General features: G+C 36.7%; 1 protein-coding gene across 2 annotated transcripts in view; it reads right to left on the bottom strand.

Annotated features, from left to right (window-relative positions):
* The window catches only part of CPNE8 (copine 8), a 109,119-nt gene that overhangs the window by 80,136 nt on the left and 8,488 nt on the right, over positions 1 to 20,495 (bottom strand). For both annotated transcript variants that reach the window (XM_059816048.1, XM_059816049.1), the window contains exons 2-3: positions 14,323 to 14,363; positions 6,832 to 6,878 (exon numbers count right to left, since the gene is read on the bottom strand). In XM_059816048.1, the coding sequence (XP_059672031.1) occupies positions 6,832 to 6,878; positions 14,323 to 14,363 (88 nt within the window). The remainder of the gene's footprint in view (positions 1 to 6,831; positions 6,879 to 14,322; positions 14,364 to 20,495) is intronic.

The raw sequence follows: 20,495 nt of genomic DNA, 5'->3' as shown, positions 1-20,495 counted from the left end.
GTTCACGATTATGGCCATGAATGAACTTGAGAATAATATCTAGTAAGCCCTCTTTTCTTGTTTTTAAAATTGGCAGTGTTTTACCACAATTGCAGTGAAGTTGTTACAATAATTAATCACCCCCATTCTGACAAATAAGTTCTTGTTTCTTGCCTGACTTTTATTTCACTTCCTTTTCCATCTTTTGGATCTTTCTATACCATTGTTAGACAGAAATGTTTTCCATTACAAAATTTATGTTCTTAGTGTTGGTATTTATAGCTGATTACAATTATCCTTAATTCACTTTTTCATTAGGAAAATAATTTGAGCTTAAGTTTTTTAGGGTAGCATATTTTATTTAATCTTTTAATAATTCATTAGTTTTACCTCTAGCCTTTTGTCTTTTAATGATCTTTCTTGAAATGTGAACAGTCAGAACCTAGTATTCTGTTACAATTCTAGGAAACTAAACAACTAAAAAATGGTTTAAACTATCACTAGGCTCTTGGCTCTGATCTAAATGACTTTTGAAAATTCTTTAGGAAGCTCCAGGTAACACTCTCCATTGGAAGCTCACTACAACAAATGGTATATGAACACACAATAAAAGATAATCCTTGTCTCAGAGTTTGCAATCTAGCCTCACTACATGTAAACAGAACAAATGAGAAACTTGAGTCGTGGAGAAAGAAATGCAGTACCAATAAAATGAGCCTGTTACAATACTGATTAATAGTCTCAAATAATCAGAATTACAGAGACTACAAGGAAACAAACACAAAATTCACAACTGCCAACCCCACTCTAGAAAAAGCATAGTTATAAAATGTTCCGCAGTGTGTTTTTCCCAAAGGAAGAATGATGTTTTTAATATATAAACTCACACTAATTGTCAGAAAAACCACAACATTCCTCCAACATGCATGCAGGCGCTCATATGAAATCTGTATACTACATGTACACATGATGGTGATTTCTATGTAACCCTTTTTAACTAACTGATGGTCATACAATCATAAGTATATAAAAACCAGAAAGGATTCTTCATTTTTCTGTGCTTTGGCTTTTTTCCAATAACTGTTTCCTTTGAAAGGAAACATTACTTCCTTGAAAAGATGGTGTTCTTTTTTCTTAATTCCCTCAAACAGTTGATTCTTTTGAGAAATCTGCCAGAGAAAGCTTTCCAGTGAACTGAATATCATGCAAGAGCAAAATTTATTCTTTCTTCATAACTGGGACAGTATAGGCTTCTTCCATACGCTCCATCCTTTGCTTCCTTTTGCTGAAACTTTTTCTGCTAATCTGCTACAAACTACATTCCTATTGATGCCATGTCCCTCTGCTAAAGAAGATACAAGCCACTGTTCCAAAGAAACTTCACCAGTACTCTAAAACACCCAAAATCTAAATCCCAATAAATGTTGATTATAAAACGTATAGTCTTCGTCATTTTCATTAAGACAGTCTTCAAAATCTACAAAGATGACTCAAAAGCATGTCTTATTATGGTTCAAACAGTAATCAAATTGGTAGATGCTGCAGTGCAATGATTAAGTACTAGACACATGAGTAAGTGTCCACTTTGAACAAAATCAGTCAGATTATCATGGAATCATAGAATCATTTAGGCTGTAAAAGACCTTTAAGATCATCAAGTCCAACCGTTAGCCTAACACCGCCAAGTCCACCAATAAACCATGTCCCTAAGCGCCTCATCCACACCTCTTTTAAATACCTCCAGGGATGGTGACTGCGGCACTTCAGCCTGTTCCAATGCTTGACAACCCTCTCAGTGAAGAAATTTTGCCTAATATCCAATGTAAACCTCCACTGATGCAACTTGAGGCTGTTTCCTCTTGTCCTATTGCTAATTACGTGGGAGAAGAGACTGACACCCACCTCTCTACAAGCTCCTTTCAGGTAGCTGTAGAGAGCGATAAGGTCTCCCCTCAGCCTCCTCTTCTCCAGGCTAAACAACCCCAGCTCCCTCAGCTGCTCCTCATAAGACTTGTGCTCCAGACCCTTCACCAGCTTCATTGCTCTTCTTTGGACACGCTCCAGCACTCAATGTCTTGCTTGTAGTGAGGGGCCCAAAACTGAACACAGGATTCGAGGTGCGGCCTCACCAGGGCTGAGTACAGGGGCACGATCACCTCCCTACTCCTGCTGGCCACACTGTTTCTGATACAGGCCAGGATGCCATTGGCCTTCTTGGCCACCTGGGCACACTGCTGGCTCATCTTCAGCCGGCTGTCAACCAGCACCGCCAGGTCTTTTCTGCAGGGCAACTTTCCAGCCACTCGTCCCCAAGCCTGTAGCGTTGCATGGGGTTGTTGTGACCCAAGTGCAGGACTTGGCACTTGGCCTTGTTGAACCTCATACAGTTGTCCTAGGCCCATCGATCCAGCCTGTCCAGATCCCTCTGCAGAGCCTTCCTACCCTCGAGCAGACCAACACTCCCATCCAACTTGGTGTCATCTGCAAACTTACAGAGGGTGCACTCGATCCTTTTGTCCAGATCATTAACAAAGATATTAAACAGAACTGGCCCCAATACTGGGTGCTGGGGGACACCATTATCTAATATCTTATGATAGAAGTAGAAGGGGACGATATTTGCCTCTTGGAGATTAATGTCATATGTATAATTATCATTAATTATAATTTACAGATTAATTATTTTTATTATTACAATAATGTATTGATTTACATCAAGGAAAGAAAACATAAGAATAAGCAGTGAATTTCCTGGATGAAAACTCCCTGCAAGTTCTCAACAAGTTCCTATGGACTTGGATGTCCATGAACTGACCCATGCAGTACCATACATGCCTAAACGATCTGGAGCAGGGACTGAAAAAATAAAGTTACAAAACAAATACATTTTTACAGAATTAAAACAGGATAGATATATAAAAGGCAACTATGAAGACTCGGCAGAATAACATTATTCATACTGAGTGATTGGACAATAAAATAGCAGAAATTCCATATGGATGAATGAAACACTACATGCACATGAGGAAAAAAAGTAACAGCTAACTTAATACAGAAGTTAGGATGGCTGAATAAGCAATGTGTGCACATAGAGGAGAAGTCTTTCTGTTGATAGTCTCTACAGTATAGGGACTAGGTACAGCTCATGACAGTATTTTTTAATTTCCTTACAAACTGGTCACCTTTGCTATCTTGGGATTCCACTACAGCCTTGCCTAACTGCCTTCTCTCTCAATTTGATGACTCAGTCAAAAAAGATGCTTTTTCTTGTCTCCAGCGTATTTATTCCAGATTAAAAAAAAAAAGATGAACAGAATTAATGAACAGGAAGGCCTGAAGAATGGGAAGCCACGAACAATTTTAGAAGACACAATGGAAATTTACTGAGGATATAAAATAACATCTGGCAGATCATGAAGCTGGAAATCAGCATGATGAGGACCAGTGAGAGAACAGACTTCCAGACAGGTATAGAAATTTAATTTGCATCCAATGCATTCTTACAGTAGATGGACCAGAGGCTCAGAGCCTCGCTCCATAGGCAGTTCCTTAACACTTACCATTGGTGGCTATTGCCAGTAAAACTGCAGTTGGTTGAGTATTTTACAATGTCTATTATTTATTTAACAAACACTCTTGAAGTGCTCCCTCTTGTTTTCAGAATTAACACCCTCTTTGAAATGAAGAAATTCATATTTTTTCAATATATTATTTAAGGCTTCTGTAGATAACGGTAAGTTATACTTAGCCATATTTCAAATGTGTCCTCACAAAGTAAGGGGAAGTAAATACTTTAAAGCCAAAGCTCAAGATTCTGATGACGCATTTGTTGCCAATTATATTAATTGAAATACCTGATGATCACACTGTAAGTGAAAACAGGGAAACTGTTTTGAAAAACAACACTCTATTAAACTGAGAACGAAACATTTTCATTCTTTGCTGAGGATTTGGTGTGCAAGAATAACACTGGGAAAAACACTGGAATCTGTACCACAGGCAAAGAGGAGCCAGTGCCCAGAAAACATCTACCCTTCATTAAATGAAGGGTTTGATTTAACTATTGTATTGAATCCATCTGAATAGCTTAGATGAAGGGGAAAAAAAGTACACTGCTAGAATAGAGTGCTAGGGAAATTATGGAGATTATGAAATGACTTACTGTGTGTATGATCCCCAAGCATTTTCTGCAGTGTTCAAAAGAAAGTAATTAGGCAAAAGAAGGAAGAGAACTATGCATAAAAGCATATGGAACAGAAACAAGGTAAAGCACGTTGCCATGACTGAACACTATTCTTTAATGTCTAAACATATCATCAGGAACTTATTTTTTGTCTCAGTTTTGTCTTCTCCAAACAGTTCCAGGTGACTTCCAAATCTACAAGCTAGTAAAATATTAAGTAAGTGTTTAAATGCAATAAAATGGACACATATACAGAATTTTATTAAAAAACACAATATTAGTGCATTCAGCACTGCAGGAAGAAAAAGCACAAAAATAAAGATATGAGATTACCCATCTAATGTATATATCAACTAATCTTGTACCTACCACCTTATTTTTTACCACTACTATAAATATAATACATCACAACATATAAAATGCAATCCTGACTCATCCCCTCTATCATGCCAACCTCTGAATTTTGACTGTCATAAAAGCTACTAGGAATGGGATTCTACTCACTGATCTTCACATCTGACATAGTCAAAAGTGTAGGCTTTTGATCATCCCTTGGAGGCACTTCTAAAGAATGATTCATCTGATTGAATGCAGACATCTCAATTAGGTCTGATGAACTGCCCTCAGGATGTTATCTTTTTTCATTAACTATAAATAGTTTAAACAGTCAACTGAGTTGTAAATACCCATACCTAGACCTTCTCCTGATAGACAAGATAATTATGTCTTAAAAGAAAAAAAAAAAAACCACCATAAGATTTTCTAGCAACTGGCATGTTAAAAGTCTGGTTTAATCCCTGAAGTTCCTTAACTGGCATATGATACTATAACCACAAGCCAAAGTGCATCACCTAGCCAAGATACCCTCTAATCAGTGTGGAGATGCAATAACGTTGCACACTGTCCTGTTCAGGTGTTTTTGCTTTGGTCAAGGAGATAAAATGGCAGAAGACAATACAAAGCTATCAGGTGGTGACACACTTCAACCATTACAAACTTGGATCTGTTAAAATCGAGAGCAGATGGAATCTTTCCATCTACAATCTCCTAAATCACATCAAAATGAGCACATGGAACATTTTCTAAGTAAGGTGATAATATTATAATTTTACCATCAGGACAATTGTGATATTAAAAATGGTTAATACTTATTTTAACAGTTACACAAGAGAAGTAAGAAAATTCCACAAAATTACATATGAACCTTAGACAACAATAAAAGCCAGAATTTCTGACAAAATCCTCTTAACCCTAGACCAGAAAAGGACCCAAATGCTTTAGTGATGAACTAGGCTTGACTACCAAACTGCAACAAGCCACCTAGACAACTGAATGCCTGAAGACTCCTCTGTTTTCAGAGTTAGCTATCCAGACATTTAGAACTCTGTGTATGTCCACTACTTCTGCCAATTTGATTAAGATTAGTGAATTCCCATTAGGGTCCTCAAACTGACATTTCTTCACACAAATCATGAGAGGAATGTGATCCAGTAGGTATACTGAGAGGATGTCTAGTACACAGTTCAGAACAACAGAGAGCAGCAATTCAACTAAAAACTACAAATGAAATAGGTACAACATTTCATGTATTGCCCAGTTATACGAGCTTTTCTCTAAGCAGGAGACAAATTCAATTCTCTTATCTCAACATGACAGAAAACACACATCCACCATATTTCAGCAAAGCAGAAAATATGTTTCTCCAGCCAACTGGCAAGGACACCAAACATAAGGGAAGAGGTCTGGTTCTGTGCCCCTGGTTCCTCCACTGGAATTTTTACACAGTAGTAATCACACAAATTATCAGTTCTGAAAACAAGAGTATGAGACCTCCTCTCTTTTACAAGGAAAAATAGTAAGTTCATTCCTCTCTTGGCTCTATTCTTAGAACACATGGCCACACAGGGGACCACCTACAGTGAAGAACAGTTCGATCAATTCTCTCTGTAAGGCAGCTAAATAGCGCATTTTGTCAGTAGAAAGATGACCACCCTTTGCCCAACACTGTCAACTCCTTCAAAGAATAACATTAAAGGAGAAAAATTAGATGAATAAGTACAGGGAGACAGTTCCAGGGTATAAAAGTTGATCTGCTGTAAATACCCAATTTAGAGGTATTTTAGTTTCTTAAGACATAGCTCTCCAGTGTTTACACTGATAGGTTAAGAAGACATAGTCCAACCTATGCATAATACCCTCCCTCCCTTCTTGCCTGATGTATACTCTATTCAGCAGCACCTAACTTCTCCCAAACACTACATAGGAAAAGTAGATCTCTACCACAACTGCAGGCTAGTTTTGCTGACACTGACCATCAGCACAGTTGAATCCTTCCACAGACCTTGTACTGTTTGAGTGTCTTCCTCTCTTGATATCCACAAACCTTGTCCAGATTGATAGCTAAGTTTGATGTCATTTATCTCAGGGAGACTGTAAAACAGGAAACTCATGTATTTTCTTTAATTTTATTCTCCCTTTTGATGGAAATATGCAATACTGATATGGAAATTGAGATTAATGTGACTAGGTTTTACATGTTTACTGGTACATAGGACTCCCGTTGTTTAGCACGGCATTCAAGAAGCTATGACATGCCCTTTTCTGCTACGGCAAATGACCAGCCTTAAGTATAGTCAAAAAGTTTATACATCTATAAATATGTATCTTACCTCTCTCCATTCTTTGTTTCCAATGGCTTGTATGTACAAAACACAGACTGTGAAAAGAAAAAAATGTTTGGTCATTTTCAGAATTTAACATATTCTTAAATTAAGTGAACCAATTTTGTAGTCTGTTGTGCTATTGAAATTAGTAACCAGGACAATCAAATAGTAGTATGTTTTCCCTCAGTTTTCAGTATGCCTAACCAGATTGGCAACAATATAGTCTAGTTGTTGCAGCAACGAGCTAATAAATAGGGTGGTTCTAAACCGGAAGGCAACAGTTACGCTTGACCTCCAGCAAATCACTTGACAATCCTTAGCAGTAGAATTGGATAAAAGCAGGTCTTCATTAACAGTGGATGGCCTGGCTATCCTAGTTAATCTAATGCATAATTACCCTAAATTATGCTTCCTTCAAGAGATGACAGAAGTAAAATAAAAACAAATGAGGACCCTACTGGAAAAAGAGACAGAGCAGATAAAAGTGGAAAAAGGAAAAAGTAACTTCTCAGATTTTCTTCCTTAATCCTGCTTCAGATTATTTTTATATATTTATCTTGCATATGCATCCTTTTTTAAAAAACCTAAAGTCTAATAAAATATGGAATCAATAAAGTTTATCGACCTAAGCTGTTTTTGAAAGACCAAGCAGCATAATCCCATAGGCATCACTCTCCTTACAGATCTGTTTTTCCAGTACAGAACCCACTACACATCAGTCTGCAGCTTCCATCACAGGGAATGGTGACAGAGGTACAGCGATTATAATCAGGTCTTTTAAACACTATTATAAGTACAAATGATGTGCATTGAAGGAGTACTATAAACTTTATTTTCTACAGTCGTGAACTAGTTACAGCTAACAACCATAAAACAATTTCTACCTGAAACTCCACTACAACCCTTTTCTAAACAATGGAAATATAGATATTTGAACACGTTTTTCCTGACAAGTTCTTCTCCTGTGTCGATCAATATTTTTTCAGCAGAAGGTTAAAAATAATACTGTTTTGGGTTGCAACCTTGAACAATAAAGGTAGAAGCCTGGTTTTGTTCTCAATGAAGTCAGAATCATCAACAGAACAAAGCAGAAATGAAGTCAAGCTTCAAATTACATTTTCTTCTTACTTGAAAGGTATTTGTTCCACAGAAAACCAAAATCCCATTAGGCAGTAGCAAATAAGAGGAAGACTAGAAAAAAGCAAGTTCAATATTTTAGCTCACATAGAAGTTAGAAGTTAACACAATTCAACTTTTTTTTTTTTTTCAAATAAGATGTCTTGTAGAAGAAAAAAAAGCTTTTACAAAAAATTTCAAAATTATTCTCTGGAGATGTCTGTTTTCTCCATTTACTCTAAATGAAAGTTTGGGCAATCATGCTCCTAGCTTTGGTTCCTGCATATAGTAGGATGAATCCAAACCAACAAGCCTATTTTTACAGCACACTCTGGAGTAGGTTGCTGAACTATATTACATGAAGAATGAAATTAAATGGGAAAATGTGAGAAAACAGAGTGAAATGGAAGCTATGAAATCAGCTACAGAAGTGTCTGAAGGTTACTGAACTTCTGACTAACCTTTGCATCTAGTAAGTTCTGTGCCAAGGTAACCCTGGGAGAAGAAGGAAATGTTGTCAAAGGAAGTTTCCATAGATAAAAACAAGCAAAAAATATTCTCTGGAAATACCCCTACTGCTACCATAGAATCAGGTAGGCTCTCACAAACATTCCTTTCACTTTCCCCGTTGGAAACTCTTTTTTAAACTAATGTTACCAGTTCTGCAATAATGAATATTTTCCAGTTTTCAGTAGTGGTTTCCAAGAATGCAAAACTCTTACTAATTTCAAAAGCAGATATAATTGTGGATTTTGTCCATTTTGCCAAGAGCTTACACCTAAGTTTTCAATTAGAAATTTCTCATACGTATAACCCCAGTTGAAAATAGAACTGAAATTCATTTAGAGGAAAAGCCACTCCTTACAGATAATGCGCACTTTTGCTATTCAGGTATTTGTATTGTCCAGATTTTTCTTAAGCATAACCATTTTTCACTATCAATTTGCTGCTTAATTTTTTTGTACTACATCCTGCCCTGTGTATTAGTGTTAATACAGTAAATCAAGTAACAATTGTGCATTGCAGCTGTGGAACAAAAAGAATATTAAAAAATGAGAGATTTAATACTGAGGAGAAGAAAGCAACAATACAACTGTAAAATATCCACTACCATCAATTTTTCAGAAAAGAAACATTCTGGCACTCCCTTATTTCCCCAAATAAAAGAACAGCTATAAACAAAAAGACTAGAAAAGATTAGCATAGGATAATTTTAGTCTCCTACCGTGGTTATGAGATGGGAGTCACACAATATAAAAGGGTTAAAAAACAGGTGTAAAGCTCCACCTTAAAACTAATTCAGTCTCTTACTCTATTCCTACTTTTTGGAAGGCTGCTCACACCTGTCTGTCTGTCAGAATTCTAGTTTCCAAATTCCATTTCTTTATAGTCAGTTTACTATCATTTGTTTTTTTTATCCTTGAAGGACTTTCAGCAAGCAATGCTATCATTCTCACCTTTTCATTGTTGAGGCATTAGGGCATTAGTAGACTTCCATTTCACTTCACTACCAGTGGCTCCCCAGTGCTTCTAAAGGTATATCCCAGGAGTGGGACCACCTCTCTAGTTTAAGAATCATTTATATAAAACCTTAAATGAAGAGAAAAAAGCTAAGAATTTGTAGTATGACTAGCAATTTTCTGATATTTATCTAGGCTGCAGATGTGTCAGGTGCTTTAAATATAATGAAGATATATAATAATAATAAAATAAATATACATGAGATGATAAGTATGAGGTGCAAGTTTGGCAGTGATACATACATGTGCATCTCAAACTGACGTTAAAAAAAAAGTCAGTCCTAATGAAAGCTATAAAAAAGACACACATTTCAGACTTGCTGATAAACTTTGCAAATTTAGAATAATTTAAAAACTTCTATCTTTCCTCTAAAACTCACCCCAGAAATTTTCAGGAAACCATCCATGAGACTCGTCTCCATCAATGGTAAGATTCACTATCCTGAAAGGCTCTCGGAGAGATGGTTTTATAGAGACCCTGATATTATACTAATTACAATAATCCCTCAAAAACTTCTTCAAAGTCATATCCAACTGGAAAAATGCACATAAATAAGTTGAAGTTGATCTAAAGCTCTTGAACTGCTCAAACCAAAGATGTAAGGCTTCATGAAACAACCAATTTTTGTTTGTTTTGAGCAGAAAACAGTTAATAGCATTGTCATGGGGGAGGGGAAGGAATGAAGTGGGATAAGCAGGAAATTCTTAAGTTTCAAAAGCCAACATATCATGCAATCACATCCTAAGACAGAGCTGAACAACCAGTTCTCTTGTAATCTGGAAAACTGAGGGAGCAATGAGGAAGTTCAGAGCAGTGCATTGATGAAGAGTAACATACCCTCACAAGGAGGATGGCTGAGAAACCCTTTTGGAAGGCTTTACCATATGAGCTCTTCCAAGGGAAGATAAATCCATACCTATAGTCAGAAATATTAACATTTAGTAATTTCTAACTCTGGACACTGATACCACAGTGTCAAATTCAAGGTAAATTTAATGAAATCTTTCAATGAAGAAGAGGGTGAAAGTGCCAAAAGTTATCACTCAGTTCCAGATTCAGTTACTGAAATACTATAGTCTGCACCTTCTTATTTTGGGCCTCCCTTACCTACTCTGGTCCTTTCCCATTCAATGCATATATGCTTATCCTTTAGCCTGGCAAGTACTGTTACATCCAAACTGCCCACCTCAGCTTTCCCAAACATAACAACACATCTGTTCCCTTTCAAGGAGGTCTTAGCCACAATAAAGTCAGCCTTTTCCCCATGGCACCTAAATCTTTCCATGATCCTGCACCCAGTTCTAGCAGGGGCTCCCTATTACTCTTCACTGACCAGCTTCTGTATCTTCTAGGCAGAGCTTCCTAAAGGTCCCAATTATCATGAGATTCTTCTTATTGTTGCTATCTTCCATGGGGAGATCCTCCAGGGGAAGAGTTTTTACTTCTCCGGTCTTTCATATCAGACTCCTCCTATCATCATACTCAGGAGTCACAGGGCCCCAAGAGAGGACGTTCCACTCTGACCATGGTACTGCCACCACAGCTACACAGTGGCTCAGTTTGGCTAGCCAGTGTATGGGAAGAAAATGATTCTGCCTAACTGTCATTAGATGAAGAAACATGCCAAATTCATTAATCTGTATCTCCTTTGCAGGTCTTATTCTTGTCTCATCAGGGAAGCACTGCTTTAACTCATTCTCTCCAAGAAAATTAAAAAAAGGGTTTTCTCAAAAATATTCCTAGAAAAAATGGTCTCCAAACCAGAAGAACAGAATGGTCCAAATGCTACAGTAAATAAATATATATGCTATATATGACTCCACTGAGGAGAAAACACTGTCAGTAAGAGCCTTCAGTATTGTTTAAAATACTTCATGAACAAGGGCTATCCAAGTCTGTCCCATCTATATCTAATATCTCTACATTATTTCTGTAACTTTTCTCTAGGAAGGCAAAGTGTCCACTTCCTCTTGGCATGAATATACCAGATGACAGGGAAGTGGTTGCAATTGGAGTAAATAACTAAGTAGCAATTACAATATCAAAAAAAGGCTAAGCAAACCTCCTAAAAGAACTGGAGAAATCACAAGTTCCTTTTTAATTTCAGGAGAAGGCTGTTTATGTTGACATGAGAGTCAACTATATTCATGTGTGTCCCTCTCTGAGAAAAAGACCAAGAGGATAAAATTGGATTTTCACTATCAGTATGACCCCTAGATAACTGCATTGGAGTTTGAAAAGCATATTAGAATTGACCTAGTCAAATCCAATGAGACCTCAACATACTGAGTGACTCTACACGGTTCTATCTTGTATGAGATCCAACGGTTGCAAATTCAGTGGGTCTAAAAGTGGATCTTGTGAAAGTGGTATGATGCTGGTCTTGACACCTTTTTTAGCGAACAGGATAAAGTTACTGTATACAGACCAGCCTAAGAATGGCCTTTGTCCAAGCAAACAGACACTGAGGAAAGTTATCCTGCTGTACTTCCAACTACAGAAAACAGCAGCCCTTTCTATACTACACCCTTACCCCTTTCACTTTTAGAGTAGGGCCGTATCTCTGTGCTCAACTCAAGGACACCAGGAGCAAACAAACTAAATTGGCTAATAAAGAAACCTGCAGAATACTAAAATTAAATGTACACTGTTTGGAGAGTACCCAGAATCAAAGCTGCTTTGCCAAGTAATTTCTTGAATGCAAATACAGTATAAGCACTTCCAGAGCCAAGAGTTTCCCCCTCCTCTCTTTACCGAGGACAGTATTACTGTATTCCATGTTTTTGTACTGCTAACCTGTGACAGATAGGCCTGATTGGCAGTGTAACTGGGTACTCACAACTTGAGACCAGATCTCTAAAGCACACGTCCAATTTGAGTGCTTTAAATAAGCTATTTACCAGAAACAAGAAAGCAGTATGTTTTGAATTGATAGGCAAGGTTATGACACTTTAAAAAATATTTCCATATACTTTTCATCCATAAAAAATACCACTAGTTTACTTCTCAGAAATATTTTAAAGATAGATATTAAGATTTCTTTAGGTTTTCCTGCCACTCTTTTTCCTTGTGTCCCTTCCCCAGCATGGGTCACCCACCAGCCACAATCGCGTGGGCTGCCCACAGGCCACAGACCCTTCAGAGGTGTACTGCCTTCTGCATGGAGTGTCTCCTTTCAAGAAGGCATCTCCAGCAGCATATCTTCAAAAGTGTGGCTCCAGCAGTATCTTCGGCAGCTGTGTCTCTAGCTCCTAGCTGCTGCTGCTTTTTTTCTAAAATATGTTTGGGCAGGGGCACTGTGTGCTCCCCTGGCTGGCAGAAGTTCTGGCAGGCAATGGTTACATGGCTTTCAGAGCTGACTGGAACCAGCTGTGACAGCCACAGCGTGGTTCATGGCCTCCTCCCACACAGGTCCCACTGCAGTCCTCTGCTACTCAAACCCTGCAATTTACGCCTAATACAGTCCCCTGTCTGATAAAAACTTGAAGAACTTGTCCCTAATAATATTTGAGCTTAAAAACTAGACACCTCATCAATTCTGTTGAAAAGTGCCTTGATTCAATAAAGAGGTCTCTGAATTCAATCTATCAGGGGCAATCGGTCACTGACCACTCTCCAGAATTGCTTAATCTAGACAACTGGGTTTTTATTAGCTAACTAAAAAACAGTTAGTAATATTCAAGACACTCAATTCTGCTTCTGCATGAACTCCCAACACCAGAGGCACAGTACTGCAAGCAACACAAATATGTCTCCTTTTTAAAAAAAATGCTTTAAAGGTTAGGAACGTCAAAGGTACTCCTAACTTCATGCAGCTTTTCCCCAGGAAGTATAAGCTTTTCCCATCAAAAGTCTATCGTGGAATCTCCCTCAAGAAACTTTTCGTTAAAAACAGACAAACATACTCTCACAAAAGTACTCAAATGTTTCATACTGTCACATGACTCAGTAATCAAGTATATCTCATCAGGACATGGTTACATGTCCAGACACTTGATAGAAGTATATGTGTCTCAGGTTATTTCCACTGTCAATAAGCACAATACATGGTATTCTAAGGAAGAAAAGCCCAGGCTTAAAAAAGGAAAATGAACTTACAGATAAAAAGATATGGAGAGTTGTAGGGGAGACAACATGACCCAAGACACCATAATCTAAGGACTAGTCAATTAACAGTATGGAAGTACTTCGATTAAACACTGTCAGAAAAAAAAAAAGGAAATCTTTTATGATAAAAGTTTCATAAAGTGTCCGATACAGAAAGATAGTAATGGATTTTAAATCAAAAGTCCCATCATATATAAATCCATGGGCAAGAGAGTTTTTTGGGATCCGGTTATACATTAATAAAACTTATGGAGAAAATGTGTGTCACTATCTTACATATCTGAAAACAGTAATTCATAAACCATCATACTATTTTTGACCAGGAAATGTGTTTCCCAGAGACGAATTAACTTAATTTTGTTTTTCAGTGTTTGACTCTAAGCTTAGTGGACACTATGTACTGGCAGCAACAGTGTTTCTAGTTTATTTAGAAGTTTGCTTACTAGCTTTGAAGGAGGTCTAGAACAACAGATGCTAAAAAACAAACAAACAAAAGAAATAATTTTCTGCATTTATTAATTTTAGGAAAATGTAGGTTGACTGCTAAATAAGGGACCATGTAGCTCAGGAAAGCAGTATTTAATATAGAGTCTTTAAAATTCCAGTTCATATAACAGAAACTATAAGTGTAACTTACTTAAGACAATGTAAACCTAACTGACACTGAAGAAAATCACCCACCTAATTTTTAATCCAGTGTTTACACATTTGGAATATAAGATGAGAAGAAACAATAAAATGCTATATACTTACTCGGATCAGATTTAGAAAATGTATCTCTGTCCAAAAGATTTCTGTTAAAAAAAAAAAAAAGAGATAAAAATAATCTTATTTATAAAAAATGGTGAAAGATACCAATCAGATACCAATGCATAAATGTTTTAACAATTTTGATCGAGAGTCAGCTTAGTTTTCTGCCCTCCTAACATGTAAGATTTACTCCAAGTCAGTCAGCACTAACACTTGAGTTATCTCACATTTAATTTTCTTATACATTTCAGATTTCAGCAAGCTGTGGCTCATATACTCCAATACCATAAAGTGAAAAGCAACACACGACAAGCACATTAAATATATATAATGGACATCAGGAACAGAAATACCTTTAAATCACAAACGTCTACCAGAGATTAACTTGCTAGTTGAACCCAAAAACTTTAGACTTAAAAGAATGGCTATGAGATCTCAGAGACATCAGGAAATATCTGTAAGAATCTCATGGATGAGTAAGGTAAAGAGAACTAAAGCATACACAGGACATACACAAAATCAGGAATTTTCTACACAGCTACAAAATATCTACGAATAAGTAGTAAGAAATAATTTCTTTGTTATACAATGCAGTCCCTATATCACAGCCACACTTCAGCCTACTGAGAATCATACACAGATGAGGAGACTCAAATTAGCAGTAAGTCTAGAGAATCCAGACTGACCAGAAAACCATTCTCAGAATAGTTACCGATATTTCATCATTCAAAAATAAAAATTTCAAATAAAAAAAAAAAAATTATCTTGACAAACTAGAAAAATGGTCTGAAAACAGGATGCCATTGAACAGGGACAAGAAAGAGCTATTAAACTTAGGCAGGTAGTTTAAGATAGGTATTAAACTTAATCAACAGCAAAAATGCAGCATAGATGCATATAGCTGGACATAGAGCAGTTATGTCAAAAATAGTTCTAGACATCACAGTAGACCACAAATTGAATGCAAGTCAGGAAGGTTGTGCCTTTGGGAAAAAGGCATCTTGGAATACATAAACAAAAATGCCACTTTAGAGTAATTGTCTGGTCTTCATAATACTGGTCAACACTCAAGTCAAGCAATAACGTTTTGGGCACTCCAATTTCTTGCAATCTAAGACAGACATGGAGACATCAGAGTCCAGCAGAAGCAGAAATAATCAGAAGTCTATAGAACATATCTATGAGGAAAACACTGCTGCAAATTGAAGCTGATCTCCATGTAGACAGAGCAAGTAGAAACAGGTTTAACCCTAAATTGAATCTTCTGTACTGCAGGAGCAAAAGGTGAACTTTAGTCCATTGTTTTACCATCTTTCATTGTTAAAGGTGGCCAGACATGATGTGAAATCTCCACCACTGAAGGTCTTTAAGAACATGTTAGGTAGCTACAAGTCTTAATAAGTTCTTTGATCTTACCCTGGAGCAAGAGGAAGGATTAAATAAGCAGTTTACATCCCTTACAGCTTATTATTTTTAATAATTAGTACAGCCTCTTCAAAGGTCACCATTTATTACTCTCATTCAGATCTAAACCACATTATTCTTGTGCTACTGAACAGCGCTGAAAAGTGTATTAATATGTTGTTCAACACAGGTGTTCTAAGCAGCCCACTCGAACTTCAACAAGGAGAAGATACTGTATTCCCAATTTAGGTACCACCAAGCCCACATTTCACAACAAGCGATATGAACAAAAGATAACTTTAAAAGAATGTTGGGCACATCTGTTTTATTTACTTTAGCCAAAGTAGGCACAAGGATTAAAATTAGTATTTGTGAATGAACCTGAAGTTTGCACATGCTACTTCTTCAGAACTTCTCTAATCCACTCAGAAGTGGAATTTTTATATATGCATTTAATTATACTCAGAGACACTGTATTCCATCTTAAACAAAAATGTGCAAATATAAATTGAAATATCAACAAACCCAGGAAAATCAGCGATTCCAAGTCTGTATTTGACAATGACCACTACAAACTGCTTTAAAAGACAGCACAGTAAATTCTGCCATATTAGAATTGCCAGTCCAAAATTAAAATTTCCTCCTATTCCTCTTTAATTATACATACCTAGATATGCCATTAATTCATGGTAACTAGAATTGGTTTTATAATCCCAAAATTAATTGCTATAAAAACCTAGAATTAGGGTTATATGAAAGAAATAGTACATTAGATTTTGGGATAGGCCTTCCATGCTTACCATTAGGATTCCAAGCAATTTTAATTCCTCTGCATAAATACTACACAATGACCTTATAATTGGTATGTTAGTGTTTGTGACTGCAGATTAAGATTAAACCATTTTAATGACTCTTATACTGAGCTAAGGTGCTTTGAGTTTTTTAAAATATTTCCTACTCTGATTTTGTTCCTTTTTAAGTTTTCTTTCTCTATTTTCCCATAAATAAGAACATAAAGACTGGCCATACCAGGTACTGTAAAGCTCAGTCTATCCCAATACTCTTATTCCGCAGTTGCAAAAAGTAGCCACATGGGAACGGCCTAAGAACAAGGTAAGCATCTGTAATACTTCCTGAGAACGTTCCTGGTCACCAACCTTTAGCTGCTCAGGGACTTCTTGACTTAAGAACATTTCTGCATAGACAGTATCCCTGAAAGGATTGGAAGGGTTGAGATACCAAAATTTAACATTGTAATTCAGGTCAGTAAGTGTCATTAATTCACAGCTTGGAACTAATACAGCTTGTAATATCCTCAATTCAACCCTTCACACATTTTACCATAAATAAACAATGTCTTCAGCAAAGTTTGCAGACATGCCTGATCTTCCAAATCATTAATAACCAAACAAAATAGTAACATAAGAACTTAACAAGCTGTTCAAGCAATGCTGCCAATTTCAGAAGGAACTTAAAGACTACTGCCAACAGGAAAAAAAAAAAAGTCTGATTTGTCCATCAAATCACCTAACAGTTCAAGAGGCTGCTCAATTTCATTTGTGCGTTTTCATTTTAGGGGGAAACAATCAAAAGTGCTCCTTTCAATATTGAAAACTGCATGGCACATAAGCATAGGACAATCTACAACCAAAAGAAATGCTAAAAGCAAAAGGAGAAAGACAACTGGATGTATTTCTGGAACTTTATGTAGTCTTTATCCCCTTAATAGTCAGTGGCACTTTCTGCAGAGGCTGAGCAATACAGGGTGTATTTCTTTCCCTTTTCCTGAGAAAAACATTCTTTTTGGTAGTACACTATTTTGTCTCAGGAAACAGTCCTATGAAAGCTCACAAACTCAAAAACCAGAAATATCTGAAACTTCTGTTTCTTCCTCCTAATCAAAGTATCAAGAAAAACAGACTTCTATTTTGACTGAACATGGTGAGTATATTTTTTCTACGCCCATTAAGCCTTCCAGATAAGGAATGCAAAAAGAAAAGAGAAGGAATTGCTATCAATTATGAGGAAGAAAAAAAAAAAAGGAGACATGCTTTTACCTGGAGAAATACACACATCAAATACCTACAGCAAAGAAGTCTAGGAACATCTGTGCAAAAAGCGTTATTCTACCATCACAGATCTTGAAGGAATTCATTCTGCACCTGTCCATTCTGGAGTGGACCTTCCAAAATGGTTGCAATAGCATAGATGACTAAGGGAAAAAAACAAATAGGAGCCATGGCAATAACACCTAGTTAGTCTACACTGGAAAGCACAAGACACATTAGAAATACTGGGATAAAGATTTATTTTTCTGTATAATGAGAGCAATTTCCCCAGGAAAAAAAAAAATAATCAGTAAATAAGAAAAGTTAAGACATATTTAGCTATGCCTTTCAGAATCACTTTGTTCACACCGTTTCATGAACTCCGTAAAGATTTGTCAAAATAACAGTTTCTGCCCAGTGTTTTGCTTCAAAAACTGTTTTAGAATAGAATATTTCAGTTGGAAGGAACCTATAACAAACATCTAATCCAACTGCCTGACCAGTTCAGGGCTGACCAAAATTTAAAGCATGCTGTTAAGGGCATTGTCCAAATGCCTCTTAAACACTGACAGGCATGGGGCATCGACCACCTCTCTAGGAAGCCTGTTCCAGTGTTTGACCACCCTCTCAGTAAAGAAATGCTTCCTAATGTCAAGTCTTTTGTACTATGTTCAATGTAAAAACATCTCATATGTATAAATCAGATACTTCAAGAGTCACTGATCTAGTTAGCAGTGGTAGCTAAACAGAAATCATTACAGCCTATGTTGCTTTGTTTGATCTCACATACTCTATGCATTATATGCATGTTGACAAAGACTGACCTACATTAAAAAGTAACATTTACTCACTTTATTCACATACGCTTTGCTTCAAATTTGACTTTATTTTAATTATATACCTGAACTTCCTGCTCTGTAATCTTTTCCTTTTAAATTTAACCCTTTGTTAAACCCAACTGCTAAGCAGAAGTAAATCCAATTCCCCCTTCAGAAATGACAGAATTCTGGCACTGAAGAACTGACCACAGCAACTATAGAACCGAATAGTTTAAAATCTATTTCCCTAGCTTCAAAAGAAAAAAAATGTTCATATGACTGGAAAAATACTTATTTATACATTGCTTTCAACAGATCTGAAATTTTTAATGATAAAAATGTGGTTTACTTCAGATTAATTTGTCAGAATCTCAACGGGTGTTAAGGTCTTATGTTTATCTTCATCTTTAGATTACATTTAAGTGCATGCAAAGATTCCTTGGTTGTGAAATAACACACTCAGCAGTTTACAAACACAAAAGTTAGTTACCCGTGCAAAATTATTTTTAATTTTTAGAAAATACACATTTTCAATATATTATATTCTCATATTAGCATACACTACTTTCCTCACAGTACACTTGTATCACTCCATGGGAAGAGGAATTGTCCCTAGTTCATTAAACAGCTCATTAAACAAACGCATTTCTGTTTCCCTCACTTAATGCTGGGCCCACGTGCCTTCTTCAAGGAAGATCCTGAAAAAAAAGAAGCATCTCCACACTTTTTACTGTGAAGAATAGTATCCATTCTACTACTAATTGTAACAAAGCTATTACATCCTAGTAGTCACCGTCCCTCAGCCTTAACTGATATTACTGGACTTGCAATGGTCAGTCGTAGGCAAGACGACGTATGATCCAAAGAGCCTACTTGAGTGAAGAGTCCACTTGACTTCTTGCAGAGTAATTTCACAAACAATTTTTCAGTTGTAGTGCTAGCTTAAGTAGTCACCCTTCCCTAGCTATTTACTCTCTCCCTCTGTATTTTGTCAGAACACAATAAAAAGCAAGCTATTAGCCTCCAGATCTCTAGATTCAAAATGCCCTAGACCTAAAAGCAGATTAGACAATTTCTCAGAATTTTATCTTCTTGTCAAAATAACTGGTTCTTTTAGGAAAGGCTCACAGGTGAGAAATCAGTGGATCTCCTGACTAAGAGGCAATTAGGATGACCTCTTCCTTTCTGTTCAGACTGTCTCTACTCTTTGGTGCACTAGAAGGACTGGGAAGAAAGCAAACATATGCAAACTTAAGAAAACATCCACCATACCTCTTCATAACCTTTGGAGAAGTAATTGACTCTTCTTGTTCACAAGAAGACGAAGAAATAATTTTCACCCTCCCAATAACTTTGTCAGTTTAAATGTATATTGGTTCAGAAGCTATTCTCTTAAGGGAAAAAGAAAGGGAGAAGCAATGAGAAGGGTTAGACCAGCAATGCTTCCATGAGTTTAATGACAACCCACAGAAAGTCTTCTCTGGCTAGATGTATGCAAACAGTTTTAGGATGAAACCTCTATTAAAACTTCTGGCTACTCCAGGGGGTTAAAAAAACCCAAAGGAATTGCCAAGCTTATTTACTTAAACATAGCAATAGTTTTGCAGGAATTCTGTGGAAACAGACAGGAAGTACTGGATTATGAAGATACTTTTGCAGATGAAGCAGACCTGAACACAATGTTGGACTGTTCCAGTTTAAATAAAAAAGTCCATTCAGGAATATCACAGACTGGTTGAACTCTGCTTCAATACCAACCCAATTATTATTTGAAACCAATAGAATGAACCATCTACATTAATGTTTCTAAGGCTGGGCAGGTAAACAGTTTCTGGCTCTGAGGTATTAGTGATGTATCCTGGGGGATGGCACTAAGGACTGCTGGTGGTCGAAAGACCTATTCAAT

This window comes from Gavia stellata, chromosome 4, assembly GCF_030936135.1.
Source record: "Gavia stellata isolate bGavSte3 chromosome 4, bGavSte3.hap2, whole genome shotgun sequence".
NCBI classification, from domain to species: domain Eukaryota; kingdom Metazoa; phylum Chordata; class Aves; order Gaviiformes; family Gaviidae; genus Gavia; species Gavia stellata.
This window is presented reverse-complemented; position numbering and strand designations above follow the sequence as displayed.